The following is a 21,233-nucleotide window of genomic DNA, read 5'->3' on the forward strand; positions in this document are numbered from 1 at the left end:
CGTGGGGTGGGGTTTACGGTGCAAAATTGGGGGTCTAGGGAATATTTTACATTGAATCCAATGTAAAAATCGGGTCCCTGGGACCCTATTCACATTTGATTCAATTTAAAAATCGGGTCGGTCGCGTCCAAATCGCATGCGATGCGACAGACGCGATTTTTCCGACACGACCACACCGATGGAAATCGGGGTGGCCGTGCTAGGAAACATATATATATATATATATATATATATATATATATATATATATATATATATATATATATATATATATATATATATATATATATATATATATATATATATATATATATATATACATACATACATATATATATATATATATATACACATATATATATATATATATATATATATATATATATATATATATATATATATATATATATATATATATATACATATATATATATACATACATACATACATACATACATACCATACATACATACAATTTGCAAACAATTCGATCTGTGATGCGATTTAGCAACCCCCCCCCCCACTATCCACGGCAGCCAAAACCATGGCGAGCGCATGCGTTACGCGTCCTCCCAACCTGTTCATACCCCCACTAAACACGTTGGTGTGGAGTTGATTTTTAATAAAGCGTGGCAAGCCCCGCAAGGGGATGCAGAAAACGAGCCCGAAGCGTGTCGATCACAGCGAGGGGACACGGATTACTTAGCATGTATTCCACATCCACTCGCCACGCTTTGGGCTCGTTTTCAGAGGCCCCTCTCAGGGCTCGCCACGCTTTATAAAATCAACTCCACGCCGATGTGGATAGTGGGGGTATGAACAGTCGGGAGGAAGCGTACCGCGTCCGCTCGCCACGCTTCTGGCTGACGTGGATAGTGGGGATGTGCTAAATCGCATCGCAGATCAAATTGCATGCGATCTACTGGAAAGTGCCGCCGTGAAACTAAACAAGTACAATTTTTTCTTCACCTTTTATTCCCAAATGCAAACATTAGCAGTCACCCTATTGTGACAAAGAACAGCACGCCACAGGCTGGGATCTGTAGACTCGTTCTTTTATTTTTCTAACAACCGATATACAACAGTCTGTCTCCACTCCCTCCACATTTTATAAAATAAAACAAATATGGGAAAAAAAAAAAAGGGGAAGTTATGTTTGGCCTGAAGGATTTTCCCCATAAAGTTCTTCGGGTCAGCATAAAATGGTAATTCCAGCAATTATGGGGCAAAAAGGACCAAAGACGGCACAAGTTCCAACCCCATCCCCCCAATCCACCCCAACTGTGAACATCAAATATATATATATAACAGTCACTCTTTCCCCCAATCACATACCGAGGGCAGTAGAAAATGTACAGCTCTGTTCTTTACCATGCAGACATTTTTAAATGCCTCAATAGCATGATTGTTAGATTGGCAATATTCAGAATTCAGTTTACCAATGATAGCAAATACGGTTTACTAGTATAGATGTGCAGCAAGTTGCTGGAGAGGAAACAAAATCTAAATAAAATAAAAAGGTGACACTTCTATGTATAAAAACAAGTGCATAATTGTCATTTTTGGATTAATGCAAGTGAATCACCAATTGGCACCTGTTTACTTAACCCTTTTAGGTGAACCAGGATCTTTGTAATAATATTAATTCACCACTAGGTGGCGACAGAGCACTAAAAATTCCAATAGCTTCCAACAGTGGCCAGGCTTCCTCAGTTAAGCTATTACAAGACCCTTCTTCAAATTCAAAAGGTGAATAACTTTAATTGAGACGAGGCAAGGACAGAGCGCAGAGGCTTGTAAATTCAGGAAGCATTCTTCAAACTTTTTTTTTTTTAACTCCTCAGAGGGGGCAGAGGTACAGCTTAAATTAGGGTTCAATCTCTCAAATGGATATTCTAAGTGATCATTAATAGCCATAAACCTATCCTCGTCTTAACGAGCAGGAATAAAAAAAAAAAAAAAAAAAAATTGTCCAGTTTCAGTTTTGGCACATTAGGAGACTCTGGAGTGAACATTTGTATCCACAAGGCGAACGGGACCTCCTGGTCCTTCATTCTTGCCCATGTGAGATGGCGTCGATGTTCTACCTACATTTCTAGAAGGATGGAGCTAAAAAGGGTTGCATCTACTGGAAATAAGAAAGGGTCCCTTAGGATCAGGTCGCATCGCACTAGCAGCACTTGGGTCCGGTGTGCTTTAATGGCCAAACACATCTATTAAGATTAGTCCTTTGGGATCCAGCACCTGCATGGGACTAAGAATGACGGCAATGTCTTCACTGGCCACATCAAGGGGAAATTCAAAATAAGAGTTTGGTGCAAGTAGAATGGGAACAAAATCATAAACACTAATCAACCTCCCCTCCCCCCGCCCGACACGTATCACCTGACATTATCCAGCAGAAGAAATTCATTTATACTAACTATAATATAAAGGAGATGGTGGGATGTTGGCAAAAAACGAGCTTGTGGGGTTAACAGACCACCACCCTTTATTTCGTAAAACGCTTTAAACAGTCACAACTCCCTCCTCGACCCTGTATCATTACATCTCCATCCGGCAGGAGACGAGGTGATGGCGAGGCGGCCCCTTCTAACCAGTCAGTGCCAAACATCTAGAAGCCGGTGTGTGGGAAGCACTGGGAAATGACCCTGGTTTAGAGAAGATACCTTGGAAGGCTGCCTACCAATCTCACTCCCCATCGCTCCACGTAAAAATACCCCTTCACCTCCACCCCGATATAGGAGGTACTCCGCGTGCGTGGAATCTCCTCGCCACTAAAACTCAACATGTTCAGTGCAAATCGCCAGGAACAAAAGTACATGCCCGTCATGGCATCGCAGTTTCCAACACATCCCAATGTGTTCAGTAGCAGGAAAGGGTTGAAAGTGCATGACATCATCCTCCTCGGCCTCAGCCTATTTGGATCCAGGCCCTCCGCAGACGAGAGGCGTGGTTTTTTAGACCTCTCAGCATCACCAGCGTGGGAGGACGTTAGCGGGCCTGCGGAAAGACACACCTCTTCTGGCTTCTCCCCCTGGCGCTTTCTCCCCACGAGTACGTAAAGATGATGATGGGAAGAGTCTTCAGCTTGGCTTCGGTTACTCCCGGATTCTCCAGCATAAGATAACTGAAGGAGCGCATGAAAGGGGGCGGGGGCGTGTGTAAAGCAGTTCAGACAACCCTGGGGAGGATGCAGAGTCCAGTCTCTGCCATCCTAAAGTGGGCGAAACCCAGTGCTCTGCAAACAACACAGTGTTAGTGTTATGGACATGAGGTCAGGTGACAACCCAGAAAACCTACTTATCACACAGCATTTATACTTGGACACGGAGCATAGCTCTTGCATTTACAGATTAAGTCCCCAACCCTCCTTATACAAGCAACACATTGTATCCTTGTGATGCAGACCAGTGTTATCATGGTGCCATATAGTATTGATCATTAGATAATGGAACCCTTTGTGATCAAGATGCCGCAGAGATGGGTTACATCACACGGCTATGGTACAGGATGGATATACGGGGAATATAGAAAGCATAGGCGCTCTGCAATCTACACATTATACTGGTCCCACAGAGCAAATCTCTGCCTTAAGTCTGCAAATAACCACTCTCCGAAAGGGATAGGTTTAATCTTGTACATGTTCGTACATATGGTAGGTGGGCGACTATTACTGGACTGTGTGTCACCTGCTACAAACTGAACCCGGCCCGCTGGCAACTTAGCCCAAGCCCTGCGTTACAGCACAAGAGAGGAACTCGGCAAACATTTGCTTTTCAGATCCAGTCCCCAAGTACCACCAACAGCTCATGTTTTCTAGATTGCTTTGAGGTGAGAATCTTTTGCTGGGTCAGTAATTATCTCATCTGCTGCCAGACCACAATCCAGAAAACATGACCTGTTGAGAAAGCTTTAGGTTGAGAACCTCTTATTGCCTGCACCTGTGACAGATGCACGTGTGGTCACAGAGCTTGTAGCCAAGTTATAGAGGTCATGTTATATGCCCAGGTAGTGCAGCCAAATATACTGATGGCAAACCAGCTGCTCCATCCCCAGACTCTCTGCATCCGTGCCATTATCCTGGCAAGTTACAGCATCCCCAATGGGTACGCCATACATACCTAAAAAGAAAGTCAGCCAGACCGGCTGCAGGTCAATCCGAAGGGTGTTCTGGACAACACCTGTTCACCTCAAACCAGGAATCTATACAGCTGAGAGGGGGAAACAGAGGAACAGTCAGATACAGCCAACCTAGAATATACAGTGTACAGGTAACTGCCCAACAGCCAGGAGCCGGGCATTACGCCATTAGTGTGTCCAGGTAACTCCCTGGGTCCTAGTGCCCGGATAGGCCGCGCGCTCAGCGACGCCCCTTGGGTCCTAGTGCCCGGATAGGCCGCGCGCTCAGCGACGCCCCTGGGTCCTAGTGCCCGGATAGGCCGCACGCTCAGTGATGCTACAGCCTAGAAATATCTGCCTACAACCTGTGACATTAACTGATCCTCTTTGGAAAGGAAGCAATAAGCAAGATATTGCTTGGGGTAGACCCACACACGCTTATAGAGCAAACAGTGCTGAGGTATCACCTTCCTGACAGACTGCTTTGTCCCAGCCATTGCAGAACCATGGAGCAAGGCTGGTTTTAGCCTATGGTCCTAATCTGCCTGCAGTGACTTATTCCTGGCTCCAGAATCTCCTGAAACATTTGCACCTGCACCCTGACAGGAATAACGGCGAGAGGGCAGACGCCTTTAGCACAGGAAGGGTTAACAGCTGCCCAGCAAGCCCATTCGCTTGTCAGTAATTGCCCCCGGGCCAGTTTGACAGAAGGCAGCTCGCAGAAGCCAGGTTACTACAGTAACATCCATGCACACCAGACCGGGACCCGTGCCAGGTAACCAGGGCAACTAGACACAGACATAGCACAATGGCGTTTACCGGAGTGAGGCGGCGAGCTGCGACCCAATCAGGGGGGCACCCGCACTATGGAGGAAGGGATTACTAGGGGGCCAGCAACGCATGTATATGTATAACTAAGCCAATATACAGAGTGCGGCCTTCCAGGCATCGTTACCTTTTGTGGTAGATACACAGACAGGGTAGTCTGGCTATCGTGTCCCCCTGTGAGAGCTCTTCCAGGCAGATGACACACTCGCCTGCGTCCCTCGTCAGAACGTCATCTGTGGAGAGAAGAGTCGGGAGAGTGTGTCAGGGACGGGCCACAACAGGCCTCAGCGGTCTCATCACCTACCGCGCTACACAAATACAGTTATCTAACAGTATCTCTCTGCTGACATTAGATCTCGTACAGAAGGGACACACGTATACACACACACACACACACACACACACTACATTTGATCATTCAGGGTTGGGGTGTCAAACTTGCAGCCCACCAGCTGTTGTGGAACAACACATCCCAGAATGCAACATGCTTGCTATTAGGGAGTGTTAAACCGATGGCAGATCATGCTGGGATGTGTAGTTCCACAATAATTGAAGGGCCGCACCTTTCATATCCCAGATCTCTTATTTTAGGTGAGACCAGAGGACACGGGGACACTACTGTGGCTCGGACACCATACGGATTCCTCCCCAACACCTTCCATCCCCCCCGCATTGTAGTACAGGAAGAGACAGACAATAAAGGTTAATATTTCCCACGGGATTGATTTGTATTGAGGTCAATGGACATTTTGCTCTTATAGATCCTACTGGTGCCTAGATGAGCATGCCTGCCTTCTGTAATACAGCTCCTCACTTGCTACAGACCCCTCGATATCCCCTCTGAGCTGTACTGTTGTGTGAGCCTGGATCAGTTTCTGGGTCAGGGCGGCCATTACTGCTCAGTACACAGGCACAGAGAGCGCTACCCTGGAATACATTTGTCAGCAGAGCTATTTGTAGCCTCTGAGCAGACAACACCAACACAAGTGACACAGATACAGGTCCGGTAACCAGACTAATGTCATACTAGTCCCTCCGCTGGCAGCAACCCTACTCCTGTCTGCCCTCTACATAACCCACGTCCTTTCCCAGCTCACACGTCTATATACTGCATGCACTAATGTGGCCTGACACTTCAGCCTGTGCTGGGGCTTGCTAATACCTGTAGTTCCATCTACTAGAGCTGGAGGGCGCCATAGCGCTTATATATGGGTCATCGAGAGGAGATCAAACATGTAAAGTCATTTGCAATTGCAAAGCATTTACATGGACAGCCAGGTATTAAAGGAAGAGGGTGATGGGGTTCTTAATTCTTAAGCATCTATTAGTGAAGAGTTTCTTACCGTTGTAGGACAACCGAGGCTTGCTCAGACACATAATAAAGTGCATTTCCATCTCATCGGAGGCCACAGACTTGGAACATATGGGGCACCGAAAACCTAGGGGGGCAAAAAAAATCAGGGTTAGAATTAAATATTGAAGCGCAAATTAAAAGACAGACCGGCTTACATGTACCCGATACAGTCACCATATTGTGTAGGACCAAGGAGGGCTGGGAGTGAAAGTGAGGGATGGGGCAGTACGGATGGTGTAATGGTTACTGCCTCACAGCACTGAGGTCATGGGTTTGATTCCCACCACGGCTCTAACTGTGAAGAGTTTGTATATTCTCCCCGTACTTGCGTGGGTTTCCTCCGGGTACTCCGGTTTCCTCCCACAATCCAAAAATATACAGGTAGGTTAATTAGCTTCCAAGAAAAAATTAACCCTAGAATGTCTGTGTGCGTGTACATGTGGTAGGGAATATAGATTGTAAGCTCCACTGGGGCAGGGACTGATGTGAATGTTTAGATATTCTCTGTAAAGCGCTGTGGAATATGTATGCGCTACATAAGAAACTGTTAATAAATAAATAATGACACTAAGGGGGTGATTAAGGTTGGTTTGCTAAAGCAAACTCCTTTAATGGACAAAAACATGTGCACCGCAAGTGAGGCAGATGTTACATCTGCCCCACCTGCAGTGCACATGTTTTTGTCAATTAAAGGACTTTTGTGCAGAGAGTTAGATTTGGGGGGAGTTATTTTGATTCTGTGCAGGGTAAATACTGGCTGCTTTATTTTTACCCCACACAAATGTAACTCACTGCAGTGCAGCACGGTTTTGTCCATTAAAATAAGGAGTTTGCTTTTGCAAACCAACCTGAATCACCCCTAAATGTGTGCCAAAATAGCGTGCAGCGACGAGAGTCTTCAGGCTGCACCCCTGTAAATATTGGTTCAGCTGCCACCTGTGTGCAGGGGACGATACCTAGAAGGTCGTTTTTATTGATAGGATGAAACAAGGAGAAGAACTAAATCTGCAGAACATAAGAGACATCACAGACAGCAGCAGGTACCTGGGAAATGCATGTGATTTATGCGGCTTCCACCAATAAGCCACCTCTCTAATTACAGGATGTGGTGGTGTTCCCAGATTACTGCATACAAGGGAAAGAGGGATCGCTTCAGGATTACTGCTTACAAGGAAAGGTTTCAAGTTACTAGAAGCCAGAGTATGTGAGCCTTGTGGACGCCCGATGAGAGGGAGGTTGGGTGCAAGAAGGCTTTTTGGGTACAGCAGGTTCAACTACCTGCCCCCATTACATACCATGCATGTAATATGCCTTTTTGATGGTCACATTAGAAGTGCACTTAGGCAGAGCCACCAGTGGAACATTACATAAACCAGCTGATAACAGAGCACAACAGCCTGCAGTGACCTAGGCAACATCACAAGACAAGGGGCAGGATCCAAGGTCTACCACGAGCAGAGACTTTCCCCACAAACTCATTTTAACAGTCGCACCTGGACAGTATAAGGGGACGGCGTCCTCCTGAAGTCCAATAAAGAGACAGCAGTTATAGTGCATCTCATAGGAGACAGCTCTGCACACCCAGAACAGTCTGATTTTTGTGCTGGACAATCCAGTTCAACAGTAAATTTTAGGGGGTTAATTTATTAAGCAGTGGAAAATCATGAAATGCAGACCAGCATAGAAGTTGTCCATAGCAACAGAGCAAATGTGGTAAAAGGCTGTTGCTGTGGTAAAAGACTGTACACCCCCCTATGGGGTTTGGGCTATATACAAAATCTGTGCATTCTGGTACCTTGTGTGCGACATATGTGTGCACTTGCACGCAGGGCAAACAGGCAGCCAATGGAATTAATCACTTAGAGCAGTCATGTCCAAACTATGGCCCCCCAGCTGCAAAACTACCATTCCCATCATGCCTTGCCACACTTTTGCTATTAGGGAATGCGAATACTGTGTCAATGCATGCTGGGATATGTAGTTTACAACAGCTGGAGGGTTATAGTTTGGACAGGTTTGCCTTCAGCAAGTGGCGGAGGGAGGACGGGGACAGGCAGATGAGGCAGCGGAGGCTGAGGAGGTGTGTGCGCCACCGGAGCAAGGAAGAGGCAGAGAGCCGTGGACGCTGGGAGGCACCTAGCTGTGAAAAGCAGTGCGCCGCAGCCCCCTGAAACACCATCAGCCACGGCGGGGGACCCAGGACGCCAGAGAGGCACACGGCCGTGGAAAGCAGTGCGCCGCAGCCCCAGGCAACACCATCAGCTGGGGGACACCCAAGACGCCAGAGAGGCACCCGGCCAAAGAAGGAGTGAGCTGCAGCCCCTGGCAACTCCATCGGCCGGAGGACACCCCAGGAAGGCAGATCACCTCCCCTTCCCTATGGTCGCAGATGGCCTGCACAAGCAGACCCGGTGAGAAGGGCTCCAGCTCACTCGGCGACCCATCCCATCCCTCCCCCCCCCCCCCCCCCCCCGGCTAGGACAGGAGGCACATCAGCCAGGGGGACCCTCGGCATTCACCCAGAGGCCGGTAGGACAACCCCCCCAGCAGGCAGCTTAAGCCCCGAGTAACCCTGCGGTGGCGCTGCACCCCCCCCCCCCCACACTGACTCTCCCCCGGCCTCGATGACTGACTCTTTCCCCCGCACCCCCACCGCTATACAGGAAGATTCAATATGGCCCTGCAATGGCTGCCTAGGAACTGTGCACTCAGCCATATGTCTCCCGTGTGATAACTGTACTGTCTCTGCTGTAACTGTGCTGTCTTTGCTCATACCATTCCTCATACTGTTACCCATCTGGCTGCTGCAACAACCAGCGGTGCCGCTGATGGCTGCCTAGGCGCTGCGCAGCTCGGCGGGCATGTGCCCCCTGCATGTAATGTTTTAATGTAATGTGTCCCCCTCCCCCTTCATCCCCTGTAATCCGCAAAAAATTCCTAGTGTGCGCAAGCACACATGGCCAATAAAGTTGATTCTATTCTATTGAGGTAACTCAATACTTGCTGTTGGATACGATTTACCTTTCTGGAATGACAAATCACACCCATCTGCATCACAAGTGGTTTCATATTGCATCGATGCCTGGAAGCAAATCCTGGGGCAATTCCTCCCTAACACTGCCTAGCGTGGCAGAAATAACCCGGTAATTTCAGTAGGGAAAAGCATCAACCTGGGTTTTCTGCTAGTGGAAATTCTGTCTTGTCAAATAACCCGGTTTGGATTAACCTGCAATCCAACCAAGGTAATTACCAGGGTTAAACCCAGGATGATACCGGGTCAAGGGGTAGTGGAAATGCTCCCAACCCGGTATATTTGAAAACATAGCTGATTGGAGCGTGAGTGCCCGAAAAGGGGTGGGGTGTATGCAAATGAGGGTGCGGTTTATGCTAATTAACCGCAACCTCATTTTCATACGAGAATAGACGCTGTGCGCATGCGAACAGCGTCTATTCTATTAGATTGGGGGGTCTCCCAACTGCCACCCCCCGCAGCGGGACAATGCCTGCCGCGGGTGGGACAGGACCCGAAAATCGGGACTGTCCGGCTGTAATCGTGACAGTTGGGAGGTATGTGGTACTGTTCCCCGGGAATCTGACCCGGCAAAAGTTCAGGGACACAGGGCTTATCTGGGGCTCAGGGTGGTGTAAATGGTCATTATCCGGGTTATTTGGCAGGGTGAAGGCTGCGAAGAGCTGATTGGTGCTTCTGCAGATGAGGTCATCTGCCGGAGATCCGCACAGGGCACATGGAGCAGAGCAGCAGCAGCAGAAGCAGTGTTACCACGCTGTTTGCAGCCTGTACCCTACACTACAGCAACAGTCTGTGCTGGAAGCACTCTCCCCAGTGTGTTTACAGCCTCATCTGCAGCAACACACGCTGGCTGTCACGCAATGTGTCCCACAGCATCACCCTCAGCCTGACAGTGTGTCCCACAGCATCACCCTCAGCCTGACTATTTGGCAGACACCGAACCGGACCTGCACCATCATGTACACTGCAATGCTGGGAGCAGACCCCACCCCCTCCCTTTTCCCTTTCTTGTGACCTCATCTCAAACAGCCCAAAAGGTCAGTTTTTAATGACACCAGCAAGGAAAGACAGGGCTGATCCGTTTTCAGTGTAAAAGGGTATTACACGGGAATAACCCAGAATGAAGTGCAGTGTAAATGGGGTCTGAGGCAGGGCATGCCCTGGCAATTTCCCAGGTCCTACCCAGCATTCTGGTGTAAAAGTGGTATTAATCCCAGGTCCAACCTGGCATTGACCAGGGGACAAATTACCAGGTCTGACCCAGGTTGCTAGTGAAAAAGCGATATAAATTGTGCTGCATTCTGGATGTTCAGGCAGATCGTATAGCAATCTCCACAACTGTACTAACGGGAGGGGATGTGGGATCAAACGCAGGTCAAAGACGGGTTGCCCCGCAGTCACTGCCATCAGCCATAGAGCCAACACAATTGGTCATCACAGATATCCTTAGCTAGTGAGCCCCACTGCGGTGTGTGAGGTCCCAACCAAACCTCTCCGCCGTATATCTATGCATTGTATCTCTGGTACAGTAGGATAAAGCAAACCTTTACATGGACATGCAGTTATATACAGACAACGGTATCCAGGGTGCGCTCAGAACAGCCCTAAACAAACCTCACAGCTGCCCCCCCCCCCTCTCTTCCCCCAGCTGCGCACCTGACACACTTTGCTGGAACACGCTGAGGAAACCACGGTCTCGGTGGGGATTTAACCGACATCCTGCCTGATCAGAAGCTCCGCATGAGGCAGCTGCTATCTGTCCCCGATACAGGGCTGCTGCAGGAAGCGGTGACAGGAACAGCCATCTCTGCTAACAGTACAGAGTCACCAGATTCAGCTCAGCAGGTGAAACCTGCGGCCATCTCACAGGCACATGAAACTATTGGTCAATTACATCTTCTCTTGGTACGGCAGTGCAACGCAAGATGCGGCACGATGCGCTCTGCGAGCTGGGGCGGAGAGGTTCCGCGTGTAAAAGCACACCTGGCGTTAGGCCTCAGACACGCGCTTTATTTACAGTGTGGGAGAGCAGTGTAGGATAAGAGCGGCTGGCATGTATGTATGTACGGTGATGCGCGGTTTAAGTGACAGTCCGCAGATGACTCTGCTGTTGGGTGAAAGGGGATTAATCACCAAAAGAGCGGAAAGTGCTGCAGGGCAGAATTACAGACAATGTAGAAATAAAAAGAAATCTCACATTAGCCGCCTCTCTGGCATGTAAACAATGGCCTGACACCGACAGGATGAGTCAACCAGCGGGATCCGAAGAGACAGCGCCCAATTTAGAAGTTGCGTCTCATTCTCTGTATGAAAGGTCAGTGAGCAGCGTCTGCAGAGTCTATTATCCCTCTACATAGATCTCCATTCTGTCAGCACAGGATCAATCCATAGTTGCTGCTGAGTGGTGACCCAAATACAAGGTCCCTTAGTGCAGGCATGTCCAAACTGTGACCCTACATATCCCATCTTGCCTCGCCACAGTTTTGCTATTAGGGAATGCTAAAACTCTGGCAAGGCATGCTGGGATCTCTAGTTTCTTAACAGCTGGAGGGCCACAGTTTGAACATGGCTGCCTTAGTGTGTTCCGGGCTACGCACAGTGACTGTGCTAATATTGTAGAATATGGATTATAGGTCAACAGGGTCATGAGGTCGACAGGGTTCCCCCCCCCCCCCCCCCCCCCCCCCCCCACCACCCTTTTTTTTTTTTTTTTACCCAAATGTCGACATGGAGACTAATAAAGTGCAACGTGTCCCCTCGCATGGTTTGCTGCGCTCGGCACACTATTTTATTCTCCCACCACACCCTAGTGCAATGGTTCTCAACATCGGTCCTCAGGATCCACCAACAGTTCACGTTTTCCAGGTCACCCGGCAGATGCACTCATTCACGGACACATTTTAAAAGATCCAAAGGTGGAGCTAATTATGTCACCTGTGATTCTGTGTGGAGACCTGGAAAACATGCACTGTTGGGATGTCCTGAGGACCGAGGTTGAGAATCACTGCCCCAGTGGATGGTAGGGCATGAAATACTGCGTGTCGACACAAAAATAAAAAAAGTGGAAAACCATGTCGACCAAATGCTTGTGTCGAACTTCAGTTCCTGTCGACCTAGTGACCTTATTCCATTCTGTGCAGCTAGTCACTTATGCCCCTTTCAGACCGCACATATTACCCGGTATTTTGCAGTTTAACCGTCTCAAAACGGTAATATGTACGGTCAGAAAGGGCCACAGTGATTTTACCGTTTCCAATAAAACCTATTTGGAAACGGTAAAAAAGCAGGGTCCTACCCATTTCAGACAATTGTTTTGCAGTCTGAAACTGTATTTAGGACCCAGCCAATAGTGGTCTCGCTCTTTGCATATCTAATAAGCGGGACCCAGCACAGTGAATATTTAATAAGTGGGTAGGGACTATTTTTAGAATAAAGTACGTATTATACGTGACTTAACAGTATCCACTTGAAACCTCCACGTGTCCTTTCATTCTGTATCATGGTCCATCAAGACATGACCAGGCAGGAACAAGACACCAAAGCAATCACCGTTCCCAGGTCACGTGCAGTAGGTATTAGATCAGGTGATCAAAGGTTTTTTTTAAACAAACCTGGAAGTGGTCTTAATCTAAATCCAGAACCAGCCCAGTGTTTTGGCTACAGCCACCAGTGTGGGTAACTTAACGAGGGGCTCTCCACGAAGAGATTTATTTTTCACTTGAACAAGTGTTGGCCGATCCTATTACTTGAGAAGGGTGCGAGGTTCCGTTCCCACAGTGTGTAAACACCGGTAACGGCATCCTATCTCCAACACTGGACCGAATTTTCTTACAATTGCTTGCAACCCTACGCTGTAAATTGTGCCTGATGTCACCTAATAGGATCGAACCCTTATGTTTCTTTATGTGATATGGAATATAGATTGTAAGCTCTGCTGAGACAGGGACGGATATAATTACTGAATACTTATGTAGAATGTGCGCGCTATGTAAAATATATATGTGTCCAACTCATGTCACAGAACCCAACGCAAGGCTGACACTTTGTCGGAGAAAAAACAACCAAAAAAACCATCAGACGGCTATCATTGGAAACACAACAAGTTCTGTAATTCTGATTCTGCAGGAGGATGCGTGTAATCTGCAGACACCGTTCTGGACCTGCTGTACGGAGGCATCTGGTAATAAGACAAGACTTCCTATTCCACGGCTAGGCCGGGACACAGAGTGACAGGCGGAAGACAATAGCTGCCATTACACCGCATACGCTCAGCTCTGTGGACATATAATTAGATGACAGGCAGTAATATAATCCATGTACCAATACACATCCTATGGCTGGGCTGAGGCTTGGCATTCTTAGATGACGGAATGAACATAACCAGAGGGCAGATACTGAAGATATAAATAGGCCCTGGGTTCCAGTGCTTAATAAGATATTCACAACACAGCCCGAGCTTTGGTATCGAGAATATAAAAGATCTCAGCATGGGGAACAGGCCTGAGAGGTGTGGCGGGACATTATCCGCCCGTGATTAATGCGGTTTACAGAAGAGGCAGCTGCTCCCCAACCAGCAGCGCTACAGACACTGACAGCTACATAAACATCAGAGGGACTACAAACGCCCCGGCCTTTCTTCCTAATGATTCATGTCACAGAGCAGCATTTCCTGTGCAGTCATCCCTTCCAACAGTCCTATCATACTTTCAATTTGAAAATACGACTATAAAAGAGCCAGTAATCCTATACAATAAGAGGCTAACACTGTATGGGGAGAATTCAAGCGTTGTGTGCACCACAGGCCACTAGATGGCGGTTGACGGAGCAATACAAGCATTGTTCTTTGTAGCCACACCTGTGTTTGCCTGACAGTACTAGAAGAGTCTGTAGCAAATGCTACGAGGGTTCTATATAGTTGTTAACCTGGGACAACCACCCCCAGCAGGCCATGACGAGCTCCCAATAGGATGACTAAAAGTTAGATAAACCTGTTTTCTTAGCAGATTAGGTATACAGAAGCTGTGGTTCAGCAATGAAGCAATCATACAACAGAGAGGGAAAGACCTGGGAAAAGCATAAGGGTCTGATGCAGATTCTCCAAACGTTTGCAAAGGACTGTAGTTATTGCACTGTGCCTCTGCTGTAATATCAGGTGACAGGAATAAATGTCAATGATCACAGCTGGGGGGGGAGAGAGGACATTGATTCAAATCACATTATAACCTTGCCCTAATACTGAAGCGCAACATTCAAGATTCAAAACTTTACTCCCCCCCTTCAATAGTTTAGTTATATTTAAATGCCCAGGAAAAGTGATACAAGGGTTTTTACCACAGAGGACGCGGTTGTTTGATTTTCCTATAACACGCCTCCACACTGTCAGTAACCCTATTAAAGGACGCGGCAGGGAGCCTTCACGGCCGAGAGCAGAGAACAATAGCGTCAAGTGATGTAAATAACATGATTAGATACATCGCCATGGTACAGGAAAGGTCACGCTGGAAAGTCTGTAACAGATTCAGGGTCCCTGTATAGGAGGCTGGTTCTGCATCACATGAATATTTCCATGTCACCCTAATCACATGGCTGAAGGTTATTCTGTACATATATGTAACTCGCCAGCTGAGAGCACAGTATTCCCATGCAGATGCGTCCGTGTGCACAAGCCATATGCCGCGACTGAGACGCTCAGACAAGCAGTGACTAAGCCGCATCACAGGTGCAGCGAAACACTCAGATTCACTATCCAGTAACTTAGTGGATTTCAGTGGCTGCATCATTATTTCCTACCATTTCAGGGTGTCCACCTAGTCACTGTTGACAATTAGTGGTCGACTTAGACATGGTCTATCCAGTGACCGCATATCGGCACACGCATAGGCTAAATGGAAATTTGGCTGGAGACCCAGCCCACATAGCCAAGATGGTGGCTGTGACACTGGGGGGGTTCTCTTTCCTCCCCATCCTCACACCAGAAAATGCAAGGTCTAGGTCGGTGTGAAAGTCATCAACCTGAGACTGTCCATGCTTGATCCCTGGACTCTATTCCTGGGTAATGCCCTGCATTTTCTGGTGTGAAAGGGGTATTAGTTTGTGTACATTACAGTTAGTACTAGTCCCAGCACTGTGACCTCTGTGCCATGACCCAGCATCACCCAGAGGCCAGCCTGCAGCTCTCCTGGCTTATTGTCCACTATTTAATTTACAATTGGAGCCTCAGGGCTCTTTGGACCTTGCAAACAAGCTGCTGAAGTACAAGGGTTAACCCTTCCACCACCACCTATGTGCAGCAGCCACACCCAGGTAGCGGCGGCTGGGAGCTTGTAGCGCTATTTGCCAGGTGGCAGGGGTGGGAAGTGCTGCTGAATTTGAAAACCTATTGAAAAGACCGGCTAGACACTGATTGGCTAAACTCAGCCAATCAGCGTACAGCCAGTCTTTTCAAATTCAGCAACGCTTCCGGCCCACCAAATAGCGCTACAAGCTCCCAGCTTGTTGTTGTCAATGTTAACAACTGTCGACATGAACCCTCAATTAGCATAACTCTTCGCTCACCATGCTTCACGCTTCCCACTCTGCCAACGTAAACGGTGAAGAACAAGATGTTTATAAAAATATATTTATAAAAAAAAAAAAAAACTTGCGTGATTGGGCCAACACCATTATGCATTTCTAGAACACCGCTAGTAACAGTCGCACGGAGGAGCACGCTCTACTGCTGGAGTAAAATGAATGAATGTATCATACCGAGGGCTCCAGCAAACCACTCCCCCCCCCCCCCCCCCAAAAAAAAACCTCTTTAAACTCTATAATTAGCTTACAATCCATTAAACGCCCGACAAAAGCCAAAGCTCACGGATTACACCTGAAATCCGTCTTTGCAGCTATTAAAACAAAACCCACAAAAATAGTATGTAAAAGGAACCTGGAATGGGTTGGATAGCTGCTTTTATGGGATGCGAAATGAACACGTACTAAGGGCCTTATTCTAGTTCACTCTGACAAAATCCTTCTTAGATGGACAAAACCATGTGCACTGCAGGTGAGGCAGATGTTACTTGTGCAGAGAGAATTAGATTTGGGTGGGGTTTTACTTCAAAGTGAGATCTATATTACAGTGTAAAAATAAAGCAGTCAGTATTTTCCCTGCACAGAAACAAAATAACTCACCCAAATCTAATGCTCTCTGCACATGTTACATCTGCCCCCCTGCAGTGCACATGGTTATATCCATCTAAGAAGGATTTTGTCAGAAAGAGTGAACTAGAATAAGGCCCTAAGTCCACGTTATTAGACATTTAGCAGTGTTTAGTTCCCAGCGTCAATCCTGTGCCCAACTGCTGCCTGCCATGCTCACTGCTGCACCTCTCGTTTTGTGCCTGGCCGTCCCCTTTACAGCTTTATGTCATACACTTGCAGCACCTCATGTGGGATCTAAGCTAAACCAGCCAGCTCCTGCAGCACATAGAAGGAGCAACGCCTCATTCAGTCTGCACAAGTGTTTCCACAAGAGCCGTGTGTTTGTGTGAGAGGGGAAAGGCCACGTGGCCTGAGGTTTATGGAAATATTCCCCAGCCAAGGACAACAGTTATAATTAGCTATAAGACACCTGTTCATTTAGCAGCCAACAGTACCACGTCTCGCCTCTGGCCTCCAGACCACATAACCTTGGATGTAAACTTCACCTTCCCCAACACCCAGACATACACTGCGTTTGTGCGTGGTCTAGTTTTGTGGTTGCAATATCCTAACCGTGGACCGAACCAGGGCTGGACTGGCCCCATGGCCACTTAACTGCAGCAGAGTTTAATACAAGGATCTGGTGGACTTTCCATGTAACCTACAAGAGGTTTTAATGTGAATCAGAACAGAATTTTTAACAGACTTCCCTGTGGAGGGCGTATGCAGGCGCTGAGCTTTCTATGCTAGTCCGTGGCCCTTATAGCAGGACATAGCCGTCCTTTTCTTCAGAATGTTGCAGTATGTTCTGTGTAATAATGTCAGGAAGCACATAAAGGTGCAATGGAACAGGCCCCTGTGCAGGCCAAATAGCCATGGAGACCGGGGGGGGGGGGGGTCCTTGCATAGAATGCACCTATGGGAGCCCATAGAACGCAAACACTGGATTAAGAAATTTCAGGCAAAAAATACATTTTTTCACATGACCGGGCTTGCTTCCATTGCTACCTCTGTACGAGTTCAAAGTACGCCCCGTCCCCCCACCCCACCATACGCACAATTTATAATGAAATTGTAAAAGAGAAACATGGAAACTATCCCAGATTCTGAGCAAACAGGTCCAGCACGCACCAAAGAGACAGAAAACCATCAGATGGGACTAGAGCAACCATAGGGCTGGAGAATATAATGATGTACGCGTTACCTATGTCAGCCCCAGTATGCGCAGATTCTATATTCCGTAGCTGGCAGAATGAATAACCTCACCCATCATATTAGTTTTGTAGGAAGTTCCTTCCTTATTCGTTACGAAAACAAAACCTATTGCGATTGGCATGAGTGAAACATTCTTTTCCAATGCAATAAAACCCCACTGCACTCCAGGGACCCTCACGGAATTTATGTATGCAGGAAAGTCTGCACAGACCACATGTTCTCAATTTCCCATAACTCAAAGCCCGTGACGCTCATCCCGGATTCCCAGAAAGCAGCAGAAGCGAAACTGCGGACAATGAAGGATAGAGGGAAACCTCAATGTGTAATGCTGCATCATCAGATTAAAAAGGTATACCCCCCTCCATCGTAAGCCACTTGCCAGACTTAGCCACCCTATAACGAGGAACTCCGGACATAATGCAAGTATTTTCCTGCCCAAATCCAGATAAGGCATAACAGCAAATCGAGTATTCCCCTTCATGTAAATAGCAAAGCCACCAATATCCAAGACGCCCGACTTGCCATTCCACCCCACCACACACCAACTCTTCCAAACTGCGCCATGTTGGGTCATCGGCCTTCATCGGTTGGGTCATTGGGCCTTCTATGCGGCCAATAATATCTGGGTCAAGTTAAAGTTGGCCTTTAAACTTTCCTTTAAAAAGGGAACATATGGATTACTAAGTGACATTGTAAACCATATTTTTGAGCATAGCAGATGGGTAAAAATGAAGTGGAGAACACTGTTAGCAGTTACTTTAAACATAGAATATAGAATTTGGAACCTGATAAGATCCCTGCTGTAGATCTGACTGTTCACTAAATCCTCCCAATTAGAAGACTCTCCACCAAGAGTATTACACTAGGCTGGAGAGTCATCCCAAACTAGATCATGCAGTATGTTCTTAATCTGGGGACTTCACCGTAGCTGAACGGAAGATGCTAGGTGTATGTGGTTAGATGTACAAGCACATAAGCCCAGCCGGAAACCACATTGCTATGCATGCATCTAAGGCCTAACCACAGCAAGTTAACAGTGTACAACGCAGAACATGTGGTCAGTACATAGCACTGGAATGGGCAACAAGTATATGTAACATCATATATGACCTTATTACACAAGATGACTTTAAATATTGGGCTGCAAGCAACGAGCTCGAAAGCTTGCACTGTAGTAAAAGCTGTAGTTGGCATCCGAGGACCACCTCCCACTACTGCCCAAAGCACAGCTACATAGTCTGATTTAAAGAGAACATATCACTTCCCAAGGATGGTGTAGGTCAGATTGGGGGCGGAATCAATGCTAAAGGTGGACACTTAAGGGCCCCTTACACTTGTGAGATTTTGTGAGATTTCATCCAATTTGAGTCAATTTATCTGACGAGATCTGATGTGCTGTCTGACAAAATCTTATGTGCCTGATGTGTAGGACACAATCCACAATCCTGTGCCATTGAGTATAACCAAGAGATTGGAAGAGATTGAACCTCCTGCACATAGGATAAATCTCGAGTCAATCAGGTTCAATTTGTTGAGACAATAAGTTGACAAGTGTAAGGGGGCCTTTTGATTTTTTGATCAATCCAATCATTTACCCAATTTCCCCCCTAAAATCAAGACCACTCCTGACCAAACAATATCATGGGCGCGCGCGCACACACACACAAAACAATTGAGTAAAAGATCAGAGTATTAGTGAATCATATACACATCACTGCCACAAAGCTCATCATGCCAACACATGTGACAAATCCTGCATGATACGTCGTCATCTTTCCACATGTTAAAGGGATCAGCAATCTAGATGACCGACTGGAGCGTATGCGCATTGGATGCCCCGAATTAGGGTGACATGCATTGGATCGTTATGCCCACACACTGAAGTTAGATGATTGATCATTTCATTTGGTCTAAAACAGCCATATAGTTTAATATATCTATCCGTGTTTGGGCAGCTCTAGTCCATTAAGTTGGAGGCAAAGAGAACTCTTTGCCCCAGTTCTATCAGTGGTGACTATGCAGCAGCAACAATACTAGTCCACACAATGGCTGCCACCACTGTAGTTACATTGTATAAGACAGTCCAACCAGACAGCCTTGCACCATGACACACACACACATTGCAGGTGATATTTTATAGGTTACTCATCACACAAACGTATGCTCAGGAATAGGGTCAAGCTGCAGGATGCCAATTAGCCAGGTGTGTCTGGAATTAGCAGTGGAGAACATGATGTCACACATACACCTGTGGGATATGGGGGGACACCCACACCCACCTGGAAGTTAGGGTATTTTGGGCAGCACAGGTGGTCACTCACACCAGGAGAAGGTGGTTAGGTGGGTGCTGGGGAATACACACACCAAAGAAGCAGGCGATAAGGTGGGTACAGGCAGTCACACACACCAGAGGAACAGGGGCTTAGGTGGGTACAGGGGGGTGTCACACACATCATAAGAGTAGAAGGTACAGGGGGTGACACACAGCAGACAAGAAATGGGTAAGGTGGGTACAAGGGTTTCACACACAGACTGGAGGGGTTGGGGGTAATTTAGTACAGGATGGGGCAGCTGGGTACATAAGGTAGGGTGCAGCTGAATACAGGGGTAAGGGTAGAGGGGTAGGCCAGTACCGGGGTGGCAGGAGCCGGTTGGATACATTAGGGAGGCACAGGTGGGTACAGGAGTAGCAAGGTGCAGTTGTGTACATGGGGGGGGGGGGGGGTAGCTGGGTACAGGTGTGGCAGGAGATATCTGGGTACAGGGCTCCCCAGCCACTCACCGCTCTGGGCTCCGATCCACCTCGGGGTGAGCTGCAGGGTGTCGGTGAGGGAGGCCCGCGGTCCCAGATACAGACCTCCCCGGCTCTCCTCAGCACCGGAGCTGCCTCCTCTGTCGGGTTCGGGACCAGCCCGGTACAGGCCGAAGGGAAGGCCGGCGGCGGGGGGATCCAGGCCGGACACGGAGCTCACCGAGCGGCTACGTAGCCCCATGGGCCCACCAGGCCGGTAATGTCCGAAGTGTGAGGCCGGGGGCACGGCGGAGTCATCGGAGGACACCCCAGGGAACTGAGCCCGGGAGCGGGAGGCCGAGCTCTGCTTCCCCCCCATGGGGCGGCTTCTGTGTGCGGGAGCCGGAGGGTGCCGGGGCTGCTGCTGGAAGGGCGGCTCAGATCTCCGGCATCCCCCGGATAGAGGGTCCCCTGTGGGCGGCGTTCCGGGTCACTCACTCCTGTGGCCCCGGCTGGGGTGCTACAGTGGCCCTTGCCTTAGCTCCCCGGCCCATCAGACCGGTCCTTCCTTTACGGCCACGGGGTCTCCGCTCTGATCGCTGGCCGGCCCGGGGTATCCTATCCGCCCCTTCCCCGGATACTGCTGCCTCTCACCGACCGACCACAGCTGCCGCCACCGATCCCGGCTCTCAGTCACTGCCGCCGCTGCTTGTTGCTGGGCTGTAACAATTGATACCGGCAGTGCGCATGCGCGGCTCCCTCTCCCCTCCCGG

The 21,233-nt window shown here is 48.2% G+C and overlaps 1 protein-coding gene across 1 annotated transcript; it reads right to left on the reverse strand.

Moving 5' to 3' along the window:
• Positions 1-1,039: 1,039 nt before the first annotated feature.
• Positions 1,040-21,209, reverse strand: ZNRF1 (zinc and ring finger 1). The gene is made up of 5 exons (XM_083165267.1): positions 20,512-21,209; positions 6,294-6,389; positions 5,078-5,183; positions 4,125-4,214; positions 1,040-3,241 (listed from the first exon to the last, which is right to left on the reverse strand). Exons 1-4 carry the CDS (start codon positions 20,837-20,839, stop codon positions 4,157-4,159), a joined length of 588 nt encoding a protein of 195 aa, XP_083021393.1. The 5' UTR covers positions 20,840-21,209; the 3' UTR covers positions 1,040-3,241; positions 4,125-4,156.
• Positions 21,210-21,233: the final 24 nt, after the last annotated feature.

The sequence above is a fragment of the Crinia signifera genome, chromosome 11 (genome assembly GCF_055691185.1).
Source record: "Crinia signifera chromosome 11, ASM5569118v1, whole genome shotgun sequence".
Classification (NCBI taxonomy): Eukaryota; Metazoa; Chordata; class Amphibia; order Anura; family Myobatrachidae; genus Crinia; species Crinia signifera.

Bases quoted from the DNA above. Each gene is read 5' to 3' on its own strand.
- ZNRF1 (XM_083165267.1), bottom strand. From the start codon at position 20,839: ATGGGGGGGAAGCAGAGCTCGGCCTCCCGCTCCCGGGCTCAGTTCCCT. The intron at 5,184-6,293 runs GTAAGAAACTCT...TTCTCTCCACAG, and splicing joins GCCTCGGTTGTCCTACAACG to ATGACGTTCTGACGAGGGAC. The intron at 4,215-5,077 runs GTAACGATGCCT...TCCCCCTCTCAG, and splicing joins CTGTGTATCTACCACAAAAG to CTGTATAGATTCCTGGTTTG.